Raw genomic sequence first — 18,761 nt, forward strand, 5'->3', positions numbered from 1 at the left:
CAAGCCGGTACTGGGAATCAGAAAACAAATTAGAGGTGCGGTTAATGTTAGGAATTTGGGGCAACTTTAGGGGTTGTGGTTGAGGCTAGCATAGTTGGCCTTGAGCAGATGAAATTTAAGAGGTTGGCAGTAGGTAAATGCCCTTCTTTTGTAGGGAAGTCCTTTATTCCTGTGTAGTTACAGGGGCTACTTTTCACCCAGAGAGATAACAAACTAATTTCAGGCTAGTGTTCTGGCTTTAGCTTGAATTGCAAGCATCTGGGATTCCAGCATCTTTATTCCATTCTCTCAGCCTAAGGCCCTTGCTGTGGCCACCACAGTTAGGGGACAGAGATTCTGGACTATGTTGTTTACATACAACATAGGTGGGAAATAGGGACCCAGGATGTACAAGGCCTAGTCACAAGTTGGAGACTGCCTAGGGAAGAAGGAGCTGTTGACTATGGGGGAAGCTGACCAAGGAATCACTGTTGCCACGGGAGAAGGGAATAACTGAATCCCCTGAAAGTTTAGCTTTGCTGTCTCCCACTTCACTTGTTCTCTAGATATTAAGCCCTCCTCTCCAACTCTCATCCCTGACTGTGCATTTCACAGCCATCCTGACTATTCCCTTACAAAATACTTCCCTTGCCTTTAACTGTCCCATGCTCATCTTATCATCCATTCCCATCCTCAGTTCTACCTCCCTCACCAACCCTTAATCCGCACATCCTACCTGAATTTAGCCTCATCATAACCTGAGCTTTCCCATCATTTTAAATTACTCTCCTACCATTTTCACCCAGTCACGTACCTACATTCCACCTGGTCATCAGCTGAATAGCCTAATCCCAGCCCCTGCTGTGTGCCACCCCCTAGATCTAAGCCTCTTTTAATTTCTTGGACCATTTTTAGATCCCCTTCCCCCACTCCCCAACAGAAAAGAGGAAACGAGACCCAAAGAGGAAACTGGGTCTTGCTGATCCCACGCCCAGCCAGGCCACTGACCACACCCCCATTTCACTCCCAGCCTGACCCTGCCACTGACCACAGCACTGTCCTCTACTCAGCCTGACCCAGCCACTGGCTATACCCTATCCCCCATCCCAGCTCCAGTTTACTTAGACATTGACAATGTCCCTTCACTTTCCCACCCCCACCCCAGTCTCATTTAGCCACTGACCACAGGCCTATCTCTTCTCAACCTCCTATAGCCTGACCTGGCCTCTGACCTCACCCCATCATTCCCTGACTTAGCCACCATCTATGTAATCATTCCCCTTCCCCCAACCTGATCCAATGACTGGTCATATATGTATCTTATGTATATGTATTTTTCCCAACACCATCATCACCAGCATCCTTTTTCTACACCGTGTCTTCCCATCTTTTTTCTACATCCTGTCTTGCCTATTCCCAGCCCAATGCAGTCACTAACCCAACCCCATCTGCCCCTAGTGGCTACTAATCATATACTCATCCCCTTTTTCCCACAGCCTAACCACATCCCCTAACCATAGCCTCATGCTCACATTCTCTGCCCAACCTGATCCTTTCCCCTCTTCCCAGTTCCTCACCTAAACTCAAGCTGCCCCAGCCACTAAGGTGGCTGCTGATGATAGGAAGCTATGGGACCCTAACCTGACTACCTTAGTAGATATCAGGTCCTGTCAATTCTACCTCCCCAAACTTCTTCTGAGTGACATCTTCCTCAATGCCATTCTAACTCCGGCTTCGTTACCTTTAATTTGTACTAATACAGTGTCCTTCTAACTAATCTCCCAGGTAACTGCCAGAGTTATTTTTCTAAAATCCAGTTCTGGTTATGTCTCTTCTCTGCTCAAAGACTCCCTCGGCCTCCTTTTGTCCTCCAATAAGTAAAATTCCTCATACCCCTCTCTAGCCTTCCTCTGCCCTTCCATCCTAACCCTGACTTCCCCACCACTGCTCCCTTGCAGGTACCCTGTGCTTCAACCAGCCTGCCTGCTCACTTCCCTGAATGCTCCTCCACGATTTACTGCTTCTCCATCTTTGCTTATACTATTTCTCTGCCTGGAGTGAAAACTGCCCCTGACACATCTCCAGCTGGCTGGCGTAGTGGAGAGAGCTTGGGTTTTGCAGTCAGAAACCTGGGTTCGGATCCTGGCTTCACAACTTATTACTTGGAGAAGTATTTGAACAAGTATTTAACATCTTTGAGTTCTGTTTTCTGATCTGTAAAAATGGAAATAATGGCACCTACTGTAAGGATTAAATGAAATTATGTATACAGTGCAAGTGACATAGAGTCAATAAATGGCAGATCACTGTTATTTTTTATTATCTCTATTTTTTAAAATTCTAACTTCAAATGATACCTATCATGGAGACTTTTTGGTTCCCCTTCCCTAACCTAAAGGGATCTCTCTGAGCACACACCTTTTGGCTCTTACCACATCCTGCCCTCTGTTGTGATTCTGTACTTGCCTTATTCACTCACCTCATGGACTGGGAGCCCTTTGAACACAAAGGCTAGGTCTTACTGATCTTGGTCCCCAGCCACTGAAAGTTTGGCCCAGGGTCTTCCCCACAACTGGCCCTCAAGGAATGCTTGCTGGGTGAATGGAGAATGTCTACATAATAGGAGGAAAGACTCTGGGTGCCGGGTGTGCTTGTTATGGAGGTTATCTGTGCGAACGCCGTGTGCGTAGGATGGGCTCCCTAGAAGAAGGTAACGCAGTCCTGATGGGATAGGGGCTGTGTGATTGAGATAATGTGTATGTAGAGACAGTAAGGTAGCTTTGTGGGAAAGAGCTCTGCATAGGCTGGGGTACATTTGGGGGAATGAATGTGCATGTGGGTGTGGAGGGGCTGTACTGGGGGAAGTTCTGTGCAGCCCTTCAACTAGCTGCCCAGTCCAGCTTTAAATGAGCCTCCAGCAGCCTGAGGCCGGATATGTCAGTCTCACCCACAGCCCTCCCCCGCTGCCAGTGGTTGCGGACTCAGAGGCCAAATTTGGTAACAGACTGAGTGTTACTCCCCCATCCCTCTTATATTCTGACTGTCTTAGGCTCTTTCCATTTGTCCCTCTTTGTAACTCCCTATCTTTCTGCAATTCCCCTTGTGGGTATCTGCTCTGCCTGTATTCTCCAAGTACCCCAACTTTCTTAGCCCCAATACCCTTACATTCCATTCCTTGCTGGGATTTGACCTCCTGTCCTCCATTCCCCCTCTCCAATTGCCCAACTCCTTTGGAATGCATCTCAGGAATGTTTTGAGGGAGGAGGAGTTCCCTGGGAGGGGGACACTGCGGTGGGGAGTTGCTGTTCCATAAAACACGATGGAAAGGGGAGCAAAGTTCTCAGGCCAAAGCAGGAATGAGCTAGCTTCTACTCATACTTGTAGCAGCCTTGTTATTTGCCACCACCACCCCCAATTCACTGATCAGTTCTTCACGTCCACTCACCCTCTTGTAGCTGTGTGAATATCCACTCTGGACCAGCTCGGGAGTAAGGGTAGGCATGACTCAGCTCCCTTATCGGGGTCTCACCAGAGGCTTCCGTGCTTGAGGAAGAGGGGGTGTGTAAGTGTCCGGAGGAAATGGGGGGAGACATGCAGTTTCAGCTTAGTGTGAAGGGTCCCTTCAGTCCTGCTTCTCAGCTCCACAGACTCCTCCAGCTTCTTGGATCCTCCAGCCCAGCCCTCATTCTTTCATGGTCAGCAACCCCATAGCCAGGTCTGTCCAGCTGGGACACCAAAGCGGATAGTAATAAGGTTGGGCAAAGTGCCCCAGGAGTGGGGAGGGGGGCAGAGAGCTGGAACTGGGGAGACTGGGAGGGTCCTCACTTATTTGGGAGTAAAGACAGAGAGCTGTGGTTCTTCTGAGACTCTGGACTACTTGTAAGGTCAGAAATGGTCTATCTGCCACTCGGTACCAGACGCCTGAGCTACACCTTTTTCACACCTGCATCCTGAATCTTGTTTCTACTTAGATCTTCAGTTCTCCTCATCCCATCTCTGCTAACTTCTTTAACCTCTACCCCTTAACTTCCCTGGCTTTCAAATGCTTTCTGTATCCTAACACCCCCATCTCTGCTTTCCAGCCTTCCCCTCTCACCCTGCTTTTCCCCACTTGAGGCTTGTAGTTTGCCAGGAGGGGAATGGGCAGCTTGTATTTGCTCATTCTCTTAGTTAAGAGGTACCCAATCCCTGTACCAAGCTGGGGCACATCATCAGCTGCTGGGCAGACTTGTCCTCTTGCAGCCTGTGCGCCACCTGCTGCCTCCAGTGTCTCCTCTAGCCACTGAGAGGGAGTGCCAGGAGGGTGGAACAAGGTGGGATAGGACTAGTATTCTGAGCTGCACTGAAAATACTGTCAGGGGAAGTGGGTGAGACAGAGCAGAATTTGAGACAGACTTGCTGAAGAGGAGAAAGCATAGGAGGAGTTGCAGGACTGAGTATTGGTGACTTGGAACAAGCAAGGACTGAGTTACAGGAACTGGGTCCTTTCTCTGGCCTGCCTTGAAAATGTTTCCTGGCCACCCAGAGTCTATTTCCCCTTCTCCAAAACACAAGAGTTGATCAGATAACTTCTGAGATAGACCCTTTTGAGTTAGAGAATCACATTTCTAGCTTGACTGCCTGGGAAGCCCAGTACAGGGCTAGGCTCCTTGAGAAGACCCTCGGCATCTCAGGTTAGAGAAAAGCTGGGGCAAGAGTGGACCTCTGGATGGCTTGAGCAACCAGTATTTGGTCTCCCTGACAGGGAGCCCTAGGGAATTATAACCTCTTCATTTTGCAGAGAAGGCAGCTAAAGCCATGAGAAGGAAGGTCACGTGGTGAGAGAGAGCTCTGAAAATCCCAGACAGGGAAGAGCCAGCAGGAGACAAAGAGAGAAAAATACTGAACCAGGCAAAAATGAAAACAAGGCAGGAGCAGGGCTAAGAAAGGTGATCAGGGACAAGGGGCAAGAGAGACACTTGGATGAAAGTAGGGAGGTACAAATTCCAGTGGTGGGGCAGGGCAGTGTCCTCAGGTAGCACTACATTTCAGACCTGCTGTTGTACCTTTCAGACCTGCTGTTGTACCTTGCAGACCAGCTTCTCCTTTCCCTCAGATGTCTTAAATTGTCAGGGCTTGGCCAGGCGCAGTGGCTTACGCCTGTAATCTCAGCACTTTGGGAGGCCGAGGTGGGTGGATCACGAAGTCAGGAGATGGAGACCATCCTGACTAACATGGTGAAACCCTGTCTCTACTAAAAATACAAAAAATTAGCGGGGCGTGGCAGCAGGCTCCTGTAGTCCCAGCTACTCGGGAGGCTGAGGCAGGAGAATGGCATGAACCCAGGAGGTGGAGCTTGCAGTGAGCCGAGATCGCGCCACTGTACTCTAGCCTGGGCAACGGAGCGAAACTCTGTCTCAAAAAAAAAAAAATTGTCAGGATTCATTCTTTTGATGTAAATAATTTTTCACTCTTTAAAATTGTTAAATACAGTGAAAACAACCTTATTACTATCTACTTTGGTGAGTCCCTTTCAAAAACACTCTTCCCTGGGACTCCACCATCTGGGGGGCCTCTTCTCCCACCAGAAGAGTATATTTTAATGCCCTGATGCCATGGACCAGGTCTAGCCAGGCTGGAGAAAAGCTGCCACCATGGTTGCACTTTCGCTGAAGATCAGCATTGGGAATGTGGTGAAGACGATGCAGTTTGAGCCGTCTACCATGGTGTACGACGCCTGCCGCATCATTCGTGAGCGGATCCCAGAGGCCCCGGCTGGTCCTCGTGAGTGTGACTCCCCAGGTGGCTGGAGTGGGAGTCTTCATCCCTTCTTGTTCCCAGGCTCTCGGCCTTGAGAGTTGACCCCTTTGTCCCCTAATACTACTCACCCCTCAGGTCTGTGTTCCATGGTTCCCTCCTTCTTTAGGCCCAAGTTCATGGGAGAAATAGGGGCAACATGGTACAAGCTGTTCAGCCACATTGGAGTCTTCATAAGCCTAAGGTGATCCATCCTCTCTTTTAGCCAGCGACTTTGGGCTCTTTCTGTCAGATGATGACCCCAAAAAGGGTATATGGCTGGAGGCTGGGAAAGCTTTGGACTACTACATGCTCCGAAATGGGGTAAGTATCCCTTCATCAAGGACCACCGCATCCCCTTCCATCAGCTTCTCCCTGTTTCACCACCTGTTTTCAGCACCCACATCTGTTGTCTCTTAGCCCTCCCCATGCTTTCTTCCTATTAACAGACAGTCATAATTCCCTGCTTTTGAATGAACCACCATAGTCTTCCTTTCAGTGCTCCACACTCTCCCCTCGGGCTGTGTAAAGAGGAAATAATATCCTTAGCTCAGAGTAGGCCCGTGTCTCTTCTTCCTACCCTAACAGGACACTATGGAGTACAGGAAGAAACAGAGACCCCTGAAGATCCGTATGCTGGATGGAACTGTGAAGACGATCATGGTGGATGACTCTAAGACTGTCACTGACATGCTCATGACCATCTGTGCCCGCATTGGTAAGGGGCCCCAGTACAGTTGAAGGCCTGGGCCAGAAGGCCTCAGCTCTCTCAAAAGGCATTGATGTAGTACCTGGGAAGCTAACAGGCCATCTCCTTCCCCAGGCATCACCAACCATGATGAATATTCATTGGTTCGAGAGCTGATGGAAGAGAAAAAGGAGGAAGTGACAGGGACCTTAAGAAAAGACAAGACATTGCTGCGAGATGAAAAGAAGATGGAGAAACTAAAGCAGAAATTGCACACAGATGACGAGTGTAAGCAGAACTAGAAAAAAGAGGGCTTTTGAAATGGGAAGGGTGGGAAGGGGCTTTAGCATCTGCTTCTGCCAGGCACTGTTTTACACCCTGGGAATACGTCAGTAAGAAAACAAAGTCCTACATTCACAGAACTTACATTTAAGTAAGGAGAGGTAGGAAGTGGAGAAATAAACAGAGACCAGACAACACAGGGGCCATGGGGGTTTGGCACTGAGGGGACTGTCTGTATCCCAGTGAACTGGCTGGACCATGGCCGGACACTGAGGGAGCAGGGTGTAGAGGAGCATGAGACACTGCTGCTGCGGAGGAAGTTCTTTTACTCAGACCAGAATGTGGATTCCCGGGACCCCGTACAGCTGAACCTCCTATATGTGCAGGTATGCAGAGGACTTGGCTGGGGTGGGGCAGGAATAGGGAGGGGTCGGAAGCACAGTGTGCGTTTCCCTGCACCCACACACAACATTCGCCTCCTTGCCCTGTGCTCTCCAGGCACGAGATGACATCTTGAATGGCTCCCACCCTGTCTCCTTTGACAAGGCCTGTGAGTTTGCTGGCTTCCAATGCCAGATCCAGTTTGGGCCCCACAATGAGCAGAAGCACAAGGCTGGCTTCCTCGAGTGAGTGACCCACATCCTACACCCTGTCAGGGCCCAGCACTCCCTGCCATTGTGACCCCAGTGGGCCTGTCTCCATTCCAAGCCTGCTCCCCCTATTTCTTCTTCCGAGGTACCAGGGTTTGACTGACGTAGTTACCCTTTTAGTTGCCATCATCCACTGTCTCTTCTCTACCTCTGGAATATGAATGTAGTTCAGTATCTCTGCCCCTACCCCCATCTCTGAAGCAAGCATGTCACTTTTTTTTGAGATTGTCTGAAGAATTTTGCTGCAGTAGCCAGAGGGAAACAGGGTAAAATTTTCCCTATAGGGAACATGGGTTAAAAGTCTCACAAGCCTCATCTGCTGGTGTTTCTTGGAATGCAGAGTTTGGCGTGGCTTTCTCAGCTTCCTAAGTGCATGGTCATCCTTCTGGAAAGCTCTTTCTCGTCTTGGTTCCCTAAAATGGTGCTCTAGACCCACTTTCCCTCAGGGACTGAGCCCCTAACTTAATTTTCCTCAGTCCCTTTCCCTACAGGGAGAGACACAGGTCACGTTAAGAATTCATACTGGCCAGGCGCAGTGGCTCACGCCTGTAATCCCAGCACTTTGGGAGACCGAGGCGGGCAGATCACCTGAGGTCGGGAGTTCGAGACCAGCCTGACCAGCATGGAGAAACCCCATCTCTACTAAAAATACAAAATTAGCTGGGCATGGTGGTGCATGACTGTAATCCCAGCTACTCAGGAGGCTGAGGCAGGAGAATCACTTGAACCTGGGAGGCAGAGGTTTTGGTGAGATGAGATCATGCCATTGCTCTCCAGCCTAGGCAACAAGAGCAAAACTCCATCTCAAAAAAAAAGAAGAGTTTACACTAAGTCACCTCTATTTCAGAAGATAATCTAGACTCTATTCCCTCAGAGTCTATTTTCTCCCCAAAGATAACACTGTCCTAGGTATTTCCTCATACCCCCAGGCCCACAGTTCATGGCCCACATGTCCCCTGATGCTGTCTACCACATGCTGACCCTCCCTTTTCTGGTGTAGCCTGAAGGACTTCCTGCCCAAGGAGTATGTGAAGCAGAAGGGAGAGCGTAAGATCTTCCAGGTGAATGTGGGTAGGGGAAAGTATTTGGGATGACCGCGGAGCTTTGCTGCTTAATCTTACTGACTAAATGGCCCCCCGCCTCCTCCCTGTCTCCCCTAACTCAGCTTTCACCCACCAGACTGTTATCCCACCTCACCTCTGCCAAGAAAGAAGATAACCTGGGCTTTTAGTCTCAGCTCCATCCCTGCTTTTGCTGTGCAATTCAGTTCAATATTCTTGTATTCTTTTATTTCCCTCTAATTTGGGATAACAGTATTTGCCCTGTGTAGGACTGATAGGAGGATCAAATGAGGTAGCATAATCTGAAATTACTGTGGAAGAGTACAGTCTTTGTCCACATATAAGGTGTTACCCCCTACTCTGAATACTCAGCCCAAAAGGCCTTCTCTTTGCCCTTCTACTTCCGAACTCTCTGTTCATATCTCCAGAATGTCTACAAGTTCCTTGACTGTATCCCTCGACTCATTGCTTCTGCATTGCCCTTATCAGTCTCCATCCCGTTACTCTCTCATTCTCATATCTTGCATTCCTCAACCTTTCCAGTCTCCCCATAATTCTCTCTTGTTATAGTTAGCATCCAACCTTAATTCCTTAGCTGTGATATTAAACTATTTGCTAAATTCTTCCCCATTTTATGCTCAGGCACACAAGAATTGTGGGCAGATGAGTGAGATTGAGGCCAAGGTCCGCTACGTGAAGCTAGCCCGTTCTCTCAAGACTTACGGTGTCTCCTTTTTCCTGGTGAAGGTAGGTTATAGACCCTTTTCACTGCGCTCCTTGTTTCCCACTCTTGCCCTTTTCTGTCTCTGAAAGTCTCTGACCTTGCCCTCAGTCACATTTCCCACCATTCCCTAAGATTCCCATTCTCTTCCTTGCTCTGACCTCATGAAAACCTGCCTGTCATCAGCCCTCCACCACCATTTCCCTCCCTACCCTGCATTTTCCCTTGTCCATTAGCCCTCCGGGCCACCTCAACATCCCCTATGGCTGCAAGCTGATCTGATCGTTCACCTCTCATTTGACTTCTGACCTGTAACACCAGCACCAACCTCTGCCTCATAGGAAAAAATGAAAGGGAAGAACAAGCTAGTGCCCAGGCTTCTGGGCATCACCAAGGAGTGTGTGATGCGAGTGGATGAGAAGACCAAGGAAGTGATCCAGGAGTGGAACCTCACCAACATCAAACGCTGGGCTGCCTCTCCCAAAAGCTTCACCCTGGTGAGTCTGGGAACTCCAACAAGGAAGTGCTTTGGGAGTTTCAGAAAAGGGGCAGCTGCAGAGGTCTTTTCCCTCTCTGGGGGTAAGTATACTGAGTATTACTCCAGAAAAAAAGGAGGTTAGAGTAGATGGAGAATCTTCCTCTGGGAGAGTGTGAGGCTTAAATGAAATGGGTGATGGACTTATTCTTTAAAATCAGCAGAACAAAAATCTCATCAGCAAACTGAGATCACTGGAATTCTTGGGGGGTTGGTGAAAGGAAAAATGTGATAAACCTCCCTGTTTCAGCAGCAGCTATGTACAGTGAATTTTTGACTTTATATTATAGGGTTATGAATTGAAAACTGATACCAGCTTGATAAAGTACCCCAATGACAGAAATAGAAATTATAGGAAATGCTGTTTTTTCCCTTTTGGATATTATAGCCAACCTTAAAGTGTGGCCATTTAATGCCAAATATTATATCTTCCCAATTTTATCATCAGAGTAAAAATAAGAGGCTTCCTAAATATGTATTTGAAACCATGTAGTGTAGAGGCCACTCCTCAGAAGTAAAAAATTTCCCTCCAAGGAGGAAAATAAAGAGGAGGTTCAAGAAAGGTGGGCATCTTCCAAGAGGGCTGTTGCCACGGGAAGGCATCTCATCAGCTCAACCTTGGGCCTCCTATCCTAGCCATTTCCATCCTGGATAGATTAGAGCTTTCCCACTGAGTCCCCCACTTTGTCACCCTAGGATTTTGGAGATTACCAAGACGGCTACTACTCAGTACAGACAACTGAAGGGGAGCAGATTGCACAGCTCATTGCCGGCTACATCGATATCATCCTGAAGAAGGTGAGCACTGCCTGCCCCAGCCTTCTCCTTATCTCCCCTTGCCCTCTCCACAAGCCAGTCCTTTAGAAATGGGCACTCAGAATGCTTGAACCTGGGAGGCAAAGGTTGCAATAAGCCGAGATCATGCCTCTGCACTTCAGCCTGGGTGACAGAGCCTTTTTTTTGTCAAAAAAACAAAAAATGAAATGGGCACTTAGCTTCTGGAAAATGGCTGGTTGTGGAAACAAGAGGCTGCCTTTTCTCTACTTCCCTCTTCTTTAAGTATCCCAACTCTTGTTCCTTTTTTCTTCCTACAGAAAAAAAGCAAGGATCACTTTGGGCTGGAAGGAGATGAGGAGTCTACTATGCTGGAGGACTCAGTGTCCCCCAAAAAGTATGAAGGGAGTTAGGCTGATCCCATTTCCCAGGGGTAGAGAAGGCAAGGCCTGACTCTAAGGACCCTTGGGAGGTGGGGAGTCCTTAGAATGGTTATTTAACTAGTTGCAGGCTGTAGTGAAACCTCACACACCTGCAAAGGTAGTGTAACCGGGTAGGAGGGGTAGAGATGAGGAGTCCTCTGTGAGCTCAATAGTTCACCCCTCTACAGGTCAACAGTCCTGCAGCAGCAGTACAACCGGGTGGGGAAAGTGGAGCATGGCTCTGTGGCCCTGCCTGCCATCATGCGCTCTGGAGCCTCTGGTCCTGAGAATTTCCAGGTGGGCAGCATGCCCCCTGCCCAGCAGCAGATTACCAGCGGCCAGATGCACCGAGGACACATGCCTCCTCTGGTAAGTGTCCTATGTCCACCATGGTGCCAGGGCCCTTCTCTCACCCTCAGCTGGGCTGAGCCAGGAGTTAGGCAGTCTTTTCCCAGGTCCCTATTTGTATTCTCTCCCTAGCCCATGGTTCTCTTTTACCTTCTCTTTTCTCCAATCATCCATTCCAGTCCCTGTTTCTCCCCATTTGTCTTTAGACTTCGGCCCAGCAGGCACTCACTGGAACCATTAACTCCAGCATGCAGGCTGTGCAGGCTGCCCAGGCCACCCTGGATGACTTTGACACTCTGCCACCTCTTGGCCAGGATGCTGTAAGTATGGGATGGAGGAGAAGCCCATGGTACTGAAGCTGAGACTCCAAGGGATAGGGATGAGGTGAACCAATCCAGGGCAGATCCTGAGGTCTTTTCCTCTCTCTTTCAGGCCTCTAAGGCCTGGCGTAAGAACAAGATGGATGAATCAAAGCATGAGATCCACTCTCAGGTAGATGCCATCACAGCTGGTACTGCGTCTGTGGTGAACCTGACAGCAGGTAGGCCGGATGCTAGCTTCCGGGTGTGTGATGGGGAGAGAGGATGCGAGTGTGCACAGGCATGCATGTGACTGGCTTCGTGTATGACTGTGCCTTGACTCATTGTGGAAGGGACTGTGTGTGTGCGTCTCTCCGTGGACGTGTGTGTGACTAACTGGGTGTGACTTTGCTCCTTCCCCAGCCCTTTGTCTGGCCTGTCTCTCATGTTCCTCTTTCTCCTTTTCCCCTTAGGGGACCCTGCTGAGACAGACTATACCGCAGTGGGCTGTGCAGTCACCACAATCTCCTCCAACCTGACGGAGATGTCCCGTGGGGTGAAGCTGCTGGCTGCCTTGCTGGAGGATGAAGGCGGCAGTGGCCGGCCTCTGTTGCAGGCAGCAAAGGGCCTTGCGGGGGCAGTGTCAGAACTGCTGCGCAGTGCCCAACCGGCCAGTGCTGAGGTTAGGGGCCACAGGGTTGGGCTAGGGTGGAGATAGGGTTCAAGCCCAAGGAGAAGGGACAATCCAAGCCACAGGATGGAAACCTGGGTCCCGTGGGCCTGTGAGATGCACAGGCATGTGGGCAGGGATTGGGCAGCTTCTGACTGGTGTTCACTCTCCACAGCCCCGTCAGAACCTGCTGCAAGCAGCTGGGAACGTGGGCCAGGCCAGTGGGGAGCTGTTGCAACAAATTGGGGAAAGTGATACTGACCCCCACTTCCAGGTTGGTGACTTATCCAACCCCCCAGAACCCCAGAATCTAGGAAGTAACTTCTGCTCCTGAATCCAGTTCCTAGTCCTGGCTTCTATGAATTGACCCCTAAAAACCAATATGATCCTCTGTTTCCAGGGGATGATACTGGTAGCTTCTGATCTCTCTTTTAGGGGTTAGAATTCAGAACGCCTGAATCCAAACTTAACCTGCTGGTTTACTATTGGCCCTCATTTATTCTTTAGCCCCTTGTCATCTTTTCCCTCTCTTCCCCATACATAGCCCTTGCCCCATCTTGAGGACCCCCACAATGCTATAGACCATGCCACCCTGAGGATAGTGTTCCTCTAGCTCTCCCCCTTCCCACTCCATGCCAATATCCTCAGCTGACTTTTCACCCTGGATTTCCCATGCAGATATGTGCATCCGGAGGGGCTGGGGTTCGATCTCCCCCCGATTCCCCTACGGTAACAGCCTCTGGCCTGGGCCTTCCCAGCTTTGTCCTCTCTGAGCCGCATACACTCGTTTCTGTACTTCTCTCTCAGCCTCCTAGGGGACCAGAACTTGGTGGGAGATGAAGAGGCCTGGCGAAGGCAGGCTTTGGGAAATGGGATCAGGTAGGGTAGTACAGGGACTTGCTCCCAAGATTCCAGGATGACCACTTCCAATCCAAGATCAAGAAGTGGAGTAAAGAAGCTGGGGGTGAAGGGATCCCAGGAGATACCTCCTCTCCTCACCCCATTGTAACAGCACCACCCCGTTCTTTCCCCGTCATCATCGAGTGTATCCGCCTCGTGTGTCTCCATTTGGTGTAGGCTGTATTTCTCTTGGTGTGGGTTTGTTCTTCAGTGGAGGTTCTGTCCTGCTGGGTGCTCAGGGCAGTGGCTCGGGGTAGGTTCTGGTTGCTTCTGCGTGCGCTCTCCTTTGATTGGATTAATGGGAATAATGAAGCAGCTACGCCTCTGAGAAGTGTCTGTGAATCCCAAGCCTGATTCAGGTCATGCTAACTGCTCTTTTCTTACAGGACGTGCTAATGCAGCTCGCCAAAGCTGTGGCAAGTGCTGCAGCTGCCCTGGTCCTCAAGGCCAAGAGTGTGGCCCAGAGGACAGAGGACTCAGCGCTTCAGACCCAAGTTATTGCTGCAGCAACACAGTGTGCCCTGTCCACTTCCCAACTAGTGGCCTGTACTAAGGTGAGCCCCAAAGGTTGCTCTAGTCTGTGCTGAGGAATGATACTACCACACACACGTGAGCATTTCATTTTATTTCTTTGGCTCTGGAGGCCTCCTCACCTATCTCAGTTACTGCTATGAGCAGTGCACTCTACCTCCTTTCCCTTGCCTACATCTCTGACATTCACTTTACCTACAGGTGGTGGCACCTACAATCAGCTCACCTGTCTGCCAAGAACAACTGGTGGAGGCTGGACGACTGGTAGCCAAAGCCGTGGAGGGCTGTGTGTCTGCCTCCCAGGCAGCTACAGAGGATGGGCAACTGTTGCGAGGGGTAGGAGCAGCAGCCACAGCTGTCACCCAGGCCCTGAATGAGCTGCTGCAGCATGTGAAGGCCCATGCCACAGGGGCTGGGCCTGCTGGCCGTTATGACCAGGCCACTGACACCATCCTTACTGTCACTGAGAACATCTTTAGCTCCATGGGTGATGCTGGTAAGACACCCACCCCCAGGAAAACAAAAATCCCACTAGGGTTCCCTAAGCCTACTGGACATCATCCCCTTGCAGACCCAACCACTTCACCCCAAGAAACTCAGCACAGTGTGGGCTTGCCAGCCACACAACCATAGGCTCATCATTAAAGCTCTCTGAATCCTCTGCTTCCTCTTCTGTAAAAGGAATATTAAGTCCTCTACCTTCCCTGGAGCATTTAAAGAATATACCAAAGTATGCACAAAAATATATAGAAAGTGGCATGAAAGTGGTATAGCCTTCCCTACTGTACCCCCGACCCCAAAAGTTTTCAGAGAGTGTCTCCTCTTCTCAAGGCTACTGGCTGAAAATACCCATTGGAGACTGTCCTCCCATAAGAACCCACTGGAGAATCTGTTTTTCTCAAGATCGTAAACCCAGAAAAAAAATAACCCCAAAGAAATCATGCAAGAGCTTTTGCCAGTCTCTTTTCTGTCCCTAAAGCCCCCGTCTACCTTGTCTACACCACTTTTCCCCACCTTTGTCCCCACCCCTGACACCTCAGTATCTCTGGCTTCCTTGCCTGACTATGCCCTGTGCTCTCAGGGGAGATGGTGCGACAGGCCCGCATCCTGGCCCAAGCCACATCTGACTTGGTCAATGCCATCAAGGCCGATGCTGAGGGGGAAAGTGATCTGGAGAACTCCCGCAAGCTCTTAAGTGCTGCCAAGATCCTAGCTGATGCCACAGCCAAGATGGTAGAGGCTGCCAAGGTACAAAGTCTGTGCACACCCCCAGACTGGGCCCTGGAGGGAAGTAGAGAGGTCCAGGTGGTCACCCTCATCTGATAGGGGAGACCCAGGAAAAGCAGAAAATACAAGAGGACAAGTATAGGAGCACCCAGGAAGTGAATGAGCCCTAAGGCTGCAGATGAGCCATGGCCCAGGTTTGTTTTTTTTTTTTTTTTTTTTTTTTTTTGAAAAACAGGTAGTCTCACTATGTTGCCCAGGCTTGTCTCAAACTCTTGGACTCAAGTGATCCTCCCACCTTGGACTCCCAAAGTGTTGGGATTACAGGCACACCTGGCCTAAAATTATTTTTTAATTGACATAATTTTACATATTCATGAGGTACATAGTGACATTTAAATACATATATAGTAATCAGATCAGAGTAATTAACATAGCCATCATTTATCCAAATATTTATCATTTGTGTTGGGAACATTCAGTATTCTCCAACTATCTGAAACTATATAATATATTATTCTTAACTTTAGTCATCCTACAGTGGTGTAGAACGCCGGAACTTACTCCTATCTAGCTGTAATTTTGTGTCCTTTAATGAATCTCTCCCATTCCTCTGTAGTAGGTAACCAGATCCTTTTTCTTTAAGTCCAAGGTCTTCTATTCCTATTTTTACCTTCTTTGCTGCTACCCTGCCTGGGATTCCTCTCCTTCCTGGTCTCCCCTGTGAATACACATAGGCATTCAGTCTCTGGGGCCTCTGCTGCCAGCCTTACAGAGAAAAACAAGGCAGTAGGACACTGAGACACCAGGATGCAGAGAACCATCAGAAAGAAGCGCAGATGATTCCTAGGCCCCCTGGGCTCTGGGGCTTTTCAGTTGGCAGGAGTAAGCAGGTCCCCTGCTTTAGTATTTCTGAGATGCCTGCTCTAAACTGAGTCCTCCTTTGCCCAGGGAGCCCTACTCACCTCACTCATGTGTGATATTCCCCAAGGAGGGGAAGGCAAAACAATTCCACCTTAAGAAAGGATTTCAGCATCCAGTGGGAATCCTAGCCCCCTGAGATTTCCCATTGACCTTCATGAGGCAGCTCCTCTCAAAGGTGATTGTTTTTTGGTGGGGCCAATTAGAGATGACTTCAGGAAAATACATGAAATTTAAACCAAGTCTAGAGAAGTGAGAGAGGAGCTTCTTTAGGATCTACAGGAGAGCTGGGTGATGACTCTCTTTCCACCTCTCCCGCAGGGAGCAGCCGCCTACCCTGACAGTGAGGAGCAGCAGCAGCGGCTGCGGGAGGCAGCTGAGGGGCTGCGCATGGCCACCAATGCAGCCGCGCAGAATGCCATCAAGAAAAAGCTGGTGCAGCGCCTGGAGGTGAGGCTGGGAGTTTCACCATGAGCAAGAGAGAGTGTGGGTGCTGTGGGAGGAATTAACTCGAAGGGAGGTTCGGAGAGTCAGTTCATATGTCCTTGGGGCATAGCCTGGGCAAGGTAGGCCAGGGACTGGGCATGGGAATCCATGGGCTTGGTCTGACTACTCTGTCTTCACAGCATGCAGCCAAGCAGGCTGCAGCCTCAGCCACACAGACCATCGCTGCAGCTCAGCACGCAGCCTCTACCCCCAAGGCCTCTGCCGGCCCGCAGCCCCTGCTGGTGCAGAGCTGCAAGGTAAGACTCTAGGAAGCATGTGGGAGTGGGAAGAGGGAGACTTGTGCGTCTCTTACGACATTTTTCACCTATAGGCAGTGGCAGAGCAGATTCCGCTGCTGGTGCAGGGTGTCCGAGGAAGCCAAGCCCAGCCTGACAGCCCCAGCACTCAGCTTGCCCTCATTGCTGCCAGCCAGAGCTTCCTGCAGGCAAGGCACCCTCTCCACACTTCTCTGACCTGACCTTCCCACCTTTCTAAGCCTCCATCTCCCATAGTTTGAATCTCTGCCAACAGCCTCTTTCGCAATACCAAGCCCCAGTGTTCCCTACATCTTGATCATCATCAGGCCTTGTACCCAAGCCCAGAGGGAGGTGGCACACTTCATCCACCTGCTTATTCCCCAACAGCCAGGTGGGAAGATGGTGGCAGCTGCAAAGGCCTCAGTGCCAACGATTCAGGACCAGGCTTCAGCCATGCAGCTGAGTCAGTGTGCCAAGAACCTGGGCACCGCGCTGGCTGAACTCCGGACGGCTGCCCAGAAGGTATGGAAGCTGGTTAGGGCTTTGGAAGATGAGGCTGGAGTCCTGTAATTAGAGGAAATCTGTGCAGAATAACCCGATACGTGGATAATTGTGTGATCAGAGGCATTGGTGAGACACAGCAGGACCTCCTACACCCAAAACCCCTTTCTTATAGGCTCAGGAAGCATGTGGACCTTTGGAGATGGATTCTGCCCTGAGTTTGGTACAGAATCTAGAGAAAGATCTACAGGAAGTGAAGGCAGCGGCTCGAGATGGCAAGCTTAAACCCTTACCTGGGGAGACAGTAAGTATGTTTAAGACCTCATTCTTACTGAAATCCTAAAGTCTTCCTTCCCTTCCGTGCCCCAGAGCTGCTCAAAACATTTCCTCCCTCCCTTCCTTTCTTCCTTCTTTCCTTTTTTATATCCTCTTTCTCTCGTTTCTTTTTCTTTTTTTCTCTCTCCTTCCTTCCTTCTCTTTCTTTCTCTCATTCTTTCTCTTGTTTCTCCTTCCTTCCTTGTTTCTTCCTTCCTTTCTTTCTTCCTTCCTCTTTTCTTCATTTCCTTTCCTTTCCCTTCTTTCTTTTCCTTTTCTCTTTCCTTTTCTCTTTTCTTTCTTTTATTTCTTTTTTTTTTTCTTGATGGAGTCTCGCTCCGTCGCCTAAACTGTAGTGCAGTTGTGCAATCTCAGCTCATTGCAACCTCCACCTCCTGGGTTCAAGCCATTCTCCTGCCTTAGCCTCTTGAGTAGTGGGATTACAGGCATGCGCCACCATGCCTGGCTAATTTTTGTATTTTTAGTAGAGATGGGGTTTCGCCATGTTGCCCAGGCTGGTCTTGAACTCCTGACCTCAGCTGATCCACCTGCCTCAGCCTCCCAAAGTGCTAGGATTATAGGTGTGAGCCATCGCACCCAGCCCAAAACCTTTATTTAAATTGCCACCTGTCCCCAAGTACCTTCTCAGGTTCCTTCTTCTCACCTCCTCCTTTCTCAAGTCCAGTTCTTCCCCCTTCATCCTTAGATGGAGAAGTGTGCCCAGGACCTGGGCAACAGCACCAAAGCCGTGAGCTCCGCCATCGCCCAGCTACTGGGAGAGGTTGCCCAGGGCAATGAGAATTATGCAGGTATGTGGGCAGAGGGCCAGGCATGGGGCATATTGTGAGGGAGGTAGGAAAATGGGAGCTGGATGAGGGATGGGACTGACAGAGGAAACCACTGGAATCAGGGCCTGGCAATGAAGGCACCTTCCCTTCCCTCTTTCTCCTCATCTCCCCAGGTATTGCAGCTCGGGATGTGGCAGGTGGGCTGCGGTCACTGGCCCAGGCCGCTAGGGGAGTTGCTGCACTGACGTCAGATCCTGCAGTGCAGGCCATTGTACTTGACACGGCCAGTGATGTGCTGGACAAAGCTAGCAGCCTTATTGAGGAGGCGAAAAAGGCAGCTGGCCATCCAGGGGACCCTGAGAGCCAGCAGCGGCTTGCCCAGGTCAGGTATTGGGAAGGGGCCACTCCCTCCCTCTCCCTCTCCCTCTCCCCCAGATTCCTTTATAAGGCCCACCCTGATTGAGGCCAAAGCTTCTAAGCCTCGTCCGCACTGACAGAGTGATGTCTTCTTGTGTCTGCTCTTGAGAGCCCCTCTGTGGATTCCACCCTTATGTTCTCTTGGTTATTTATTTTATTTTATTTTATTTTATTTATTTATTTTATTTTTTTTTTTTTTATTTTATTTTATTTTATA

At 49.8% G+C, this 18,761-nt stretch overlaps 1 protein-coding gene across 2 annotated transcripts in view; it reads left to right on the forward strand.

The window, feature by feature from the left end:
* Positions 1-18,761, forward strand: part of TLN1 (talin 1) — a 40,962-nt gene that overhangs the window by 1,069 nt on the left and 21,132 nt on the right. Inside the window, exons 1-27 of one of the 2 annotated variants that reach the window (XM_026456135.2) lie at positions 3,589-3,694; positions 5,583-5,742; positions 5,981-6,078; positions 6,343-6,472; positions 6,578-6,730; positions 6,968-7,110; positions 7,223-7,350; positions 8,375-8,435; positions 9,078-9,182; positions 9,498-9,653; positions 10,388-10,489; positions 10,786-10,862; positions 11,076-11,256; positions 11,442-11,555; positions 11,668-11,776; positions 12,008-12,216; positions 12,380-12,478; positions 13,491-13,658; positions 13,837-14,131; positions 14,717-14,883; positions 16,102-16,230; positions 16,407-16,523; positions 16,598-16,711; positions 16,911-17,045; positions 17,200-17,328; positions 18,046-18,148; positions 18,301-18,509. In XM_026456135.2, the coding sequence (XP_026311920.1) occupies positions 5,613-5,742; positions 5,981-6,078; positions 6,343-6,472; positions 6,578-6,730; positions 6,968-7,110; positions 7,223-7,350; positions 8,375-8,435; positions 9,078-9,182; positions 9,498-9,653; positions 10,388-10,489; positions 10,786-10,862; positions 11,076-11,256; positions 11,442-11,555; positions 11,668-11,776; positions 12,008-12,216; positions 12,380-12,478; positions 13,491-13,658; positions 13,837-14,131; positions 14,717-14,883; positions 16,102-16,230; positions 16,407-16,523; positions 16,598-16,711; positions 16,911-17,045; positions 17,200-17,328; positions 18,046-18,148; positions 18,301-18,509 (3,561 nt within the window). In that variant the 5' untranslated portion in view covers positions 3,589-3,694; positions 5,583-5,612. Of the gene's footprint in view, positions 1-3,588; positions 3,695-5,582; positions 5,743-5,980; positions 6,079-6,342; positions 6,473-6,577; positions 6,731-6,967; positions 7,111-7,222; positions 7,351-8,374; positions 8,436-9,077; positions 9,183-9,497; positions 9,654-10,387; positions 10,490-10,785; positions 10,863-11,075; positions 11,257-11,441; positions 11,556-11,667; positions 11,777-12,007; positions 12,217-12,379; positions 12,479-13,490; positions 13,659-13,836; positions 14,132-14,716; positions 14,884-16,101; positions 16,231-16,406; positions 16,524-16,597; positions 16,712-16,910; positions 17,046-17,199; positions 17,329-18,045; positions 18,149-18,300; positions 18,510-18,761 lie in introns of those variants that run through there. The other variant, XM_026456134.1, reaches the window with a different exon arrangement.

The sequence above is a fragment of the Piliocolobus tephrosceles genome, chromosome 14 (assembly GCF_002776525.5).
Source record: "Piliocolobus tephrosceles isolate RC106 chromosome 14, ASM277652v3, whole genome shotgun sequence".
Taxonomy (NCBI): Eukaryota; Metazoa; Chordata; class Mammalia; order Primates; family Cercopithecidae; genus Piliocolobus; species Piliocolobus tephrosceles.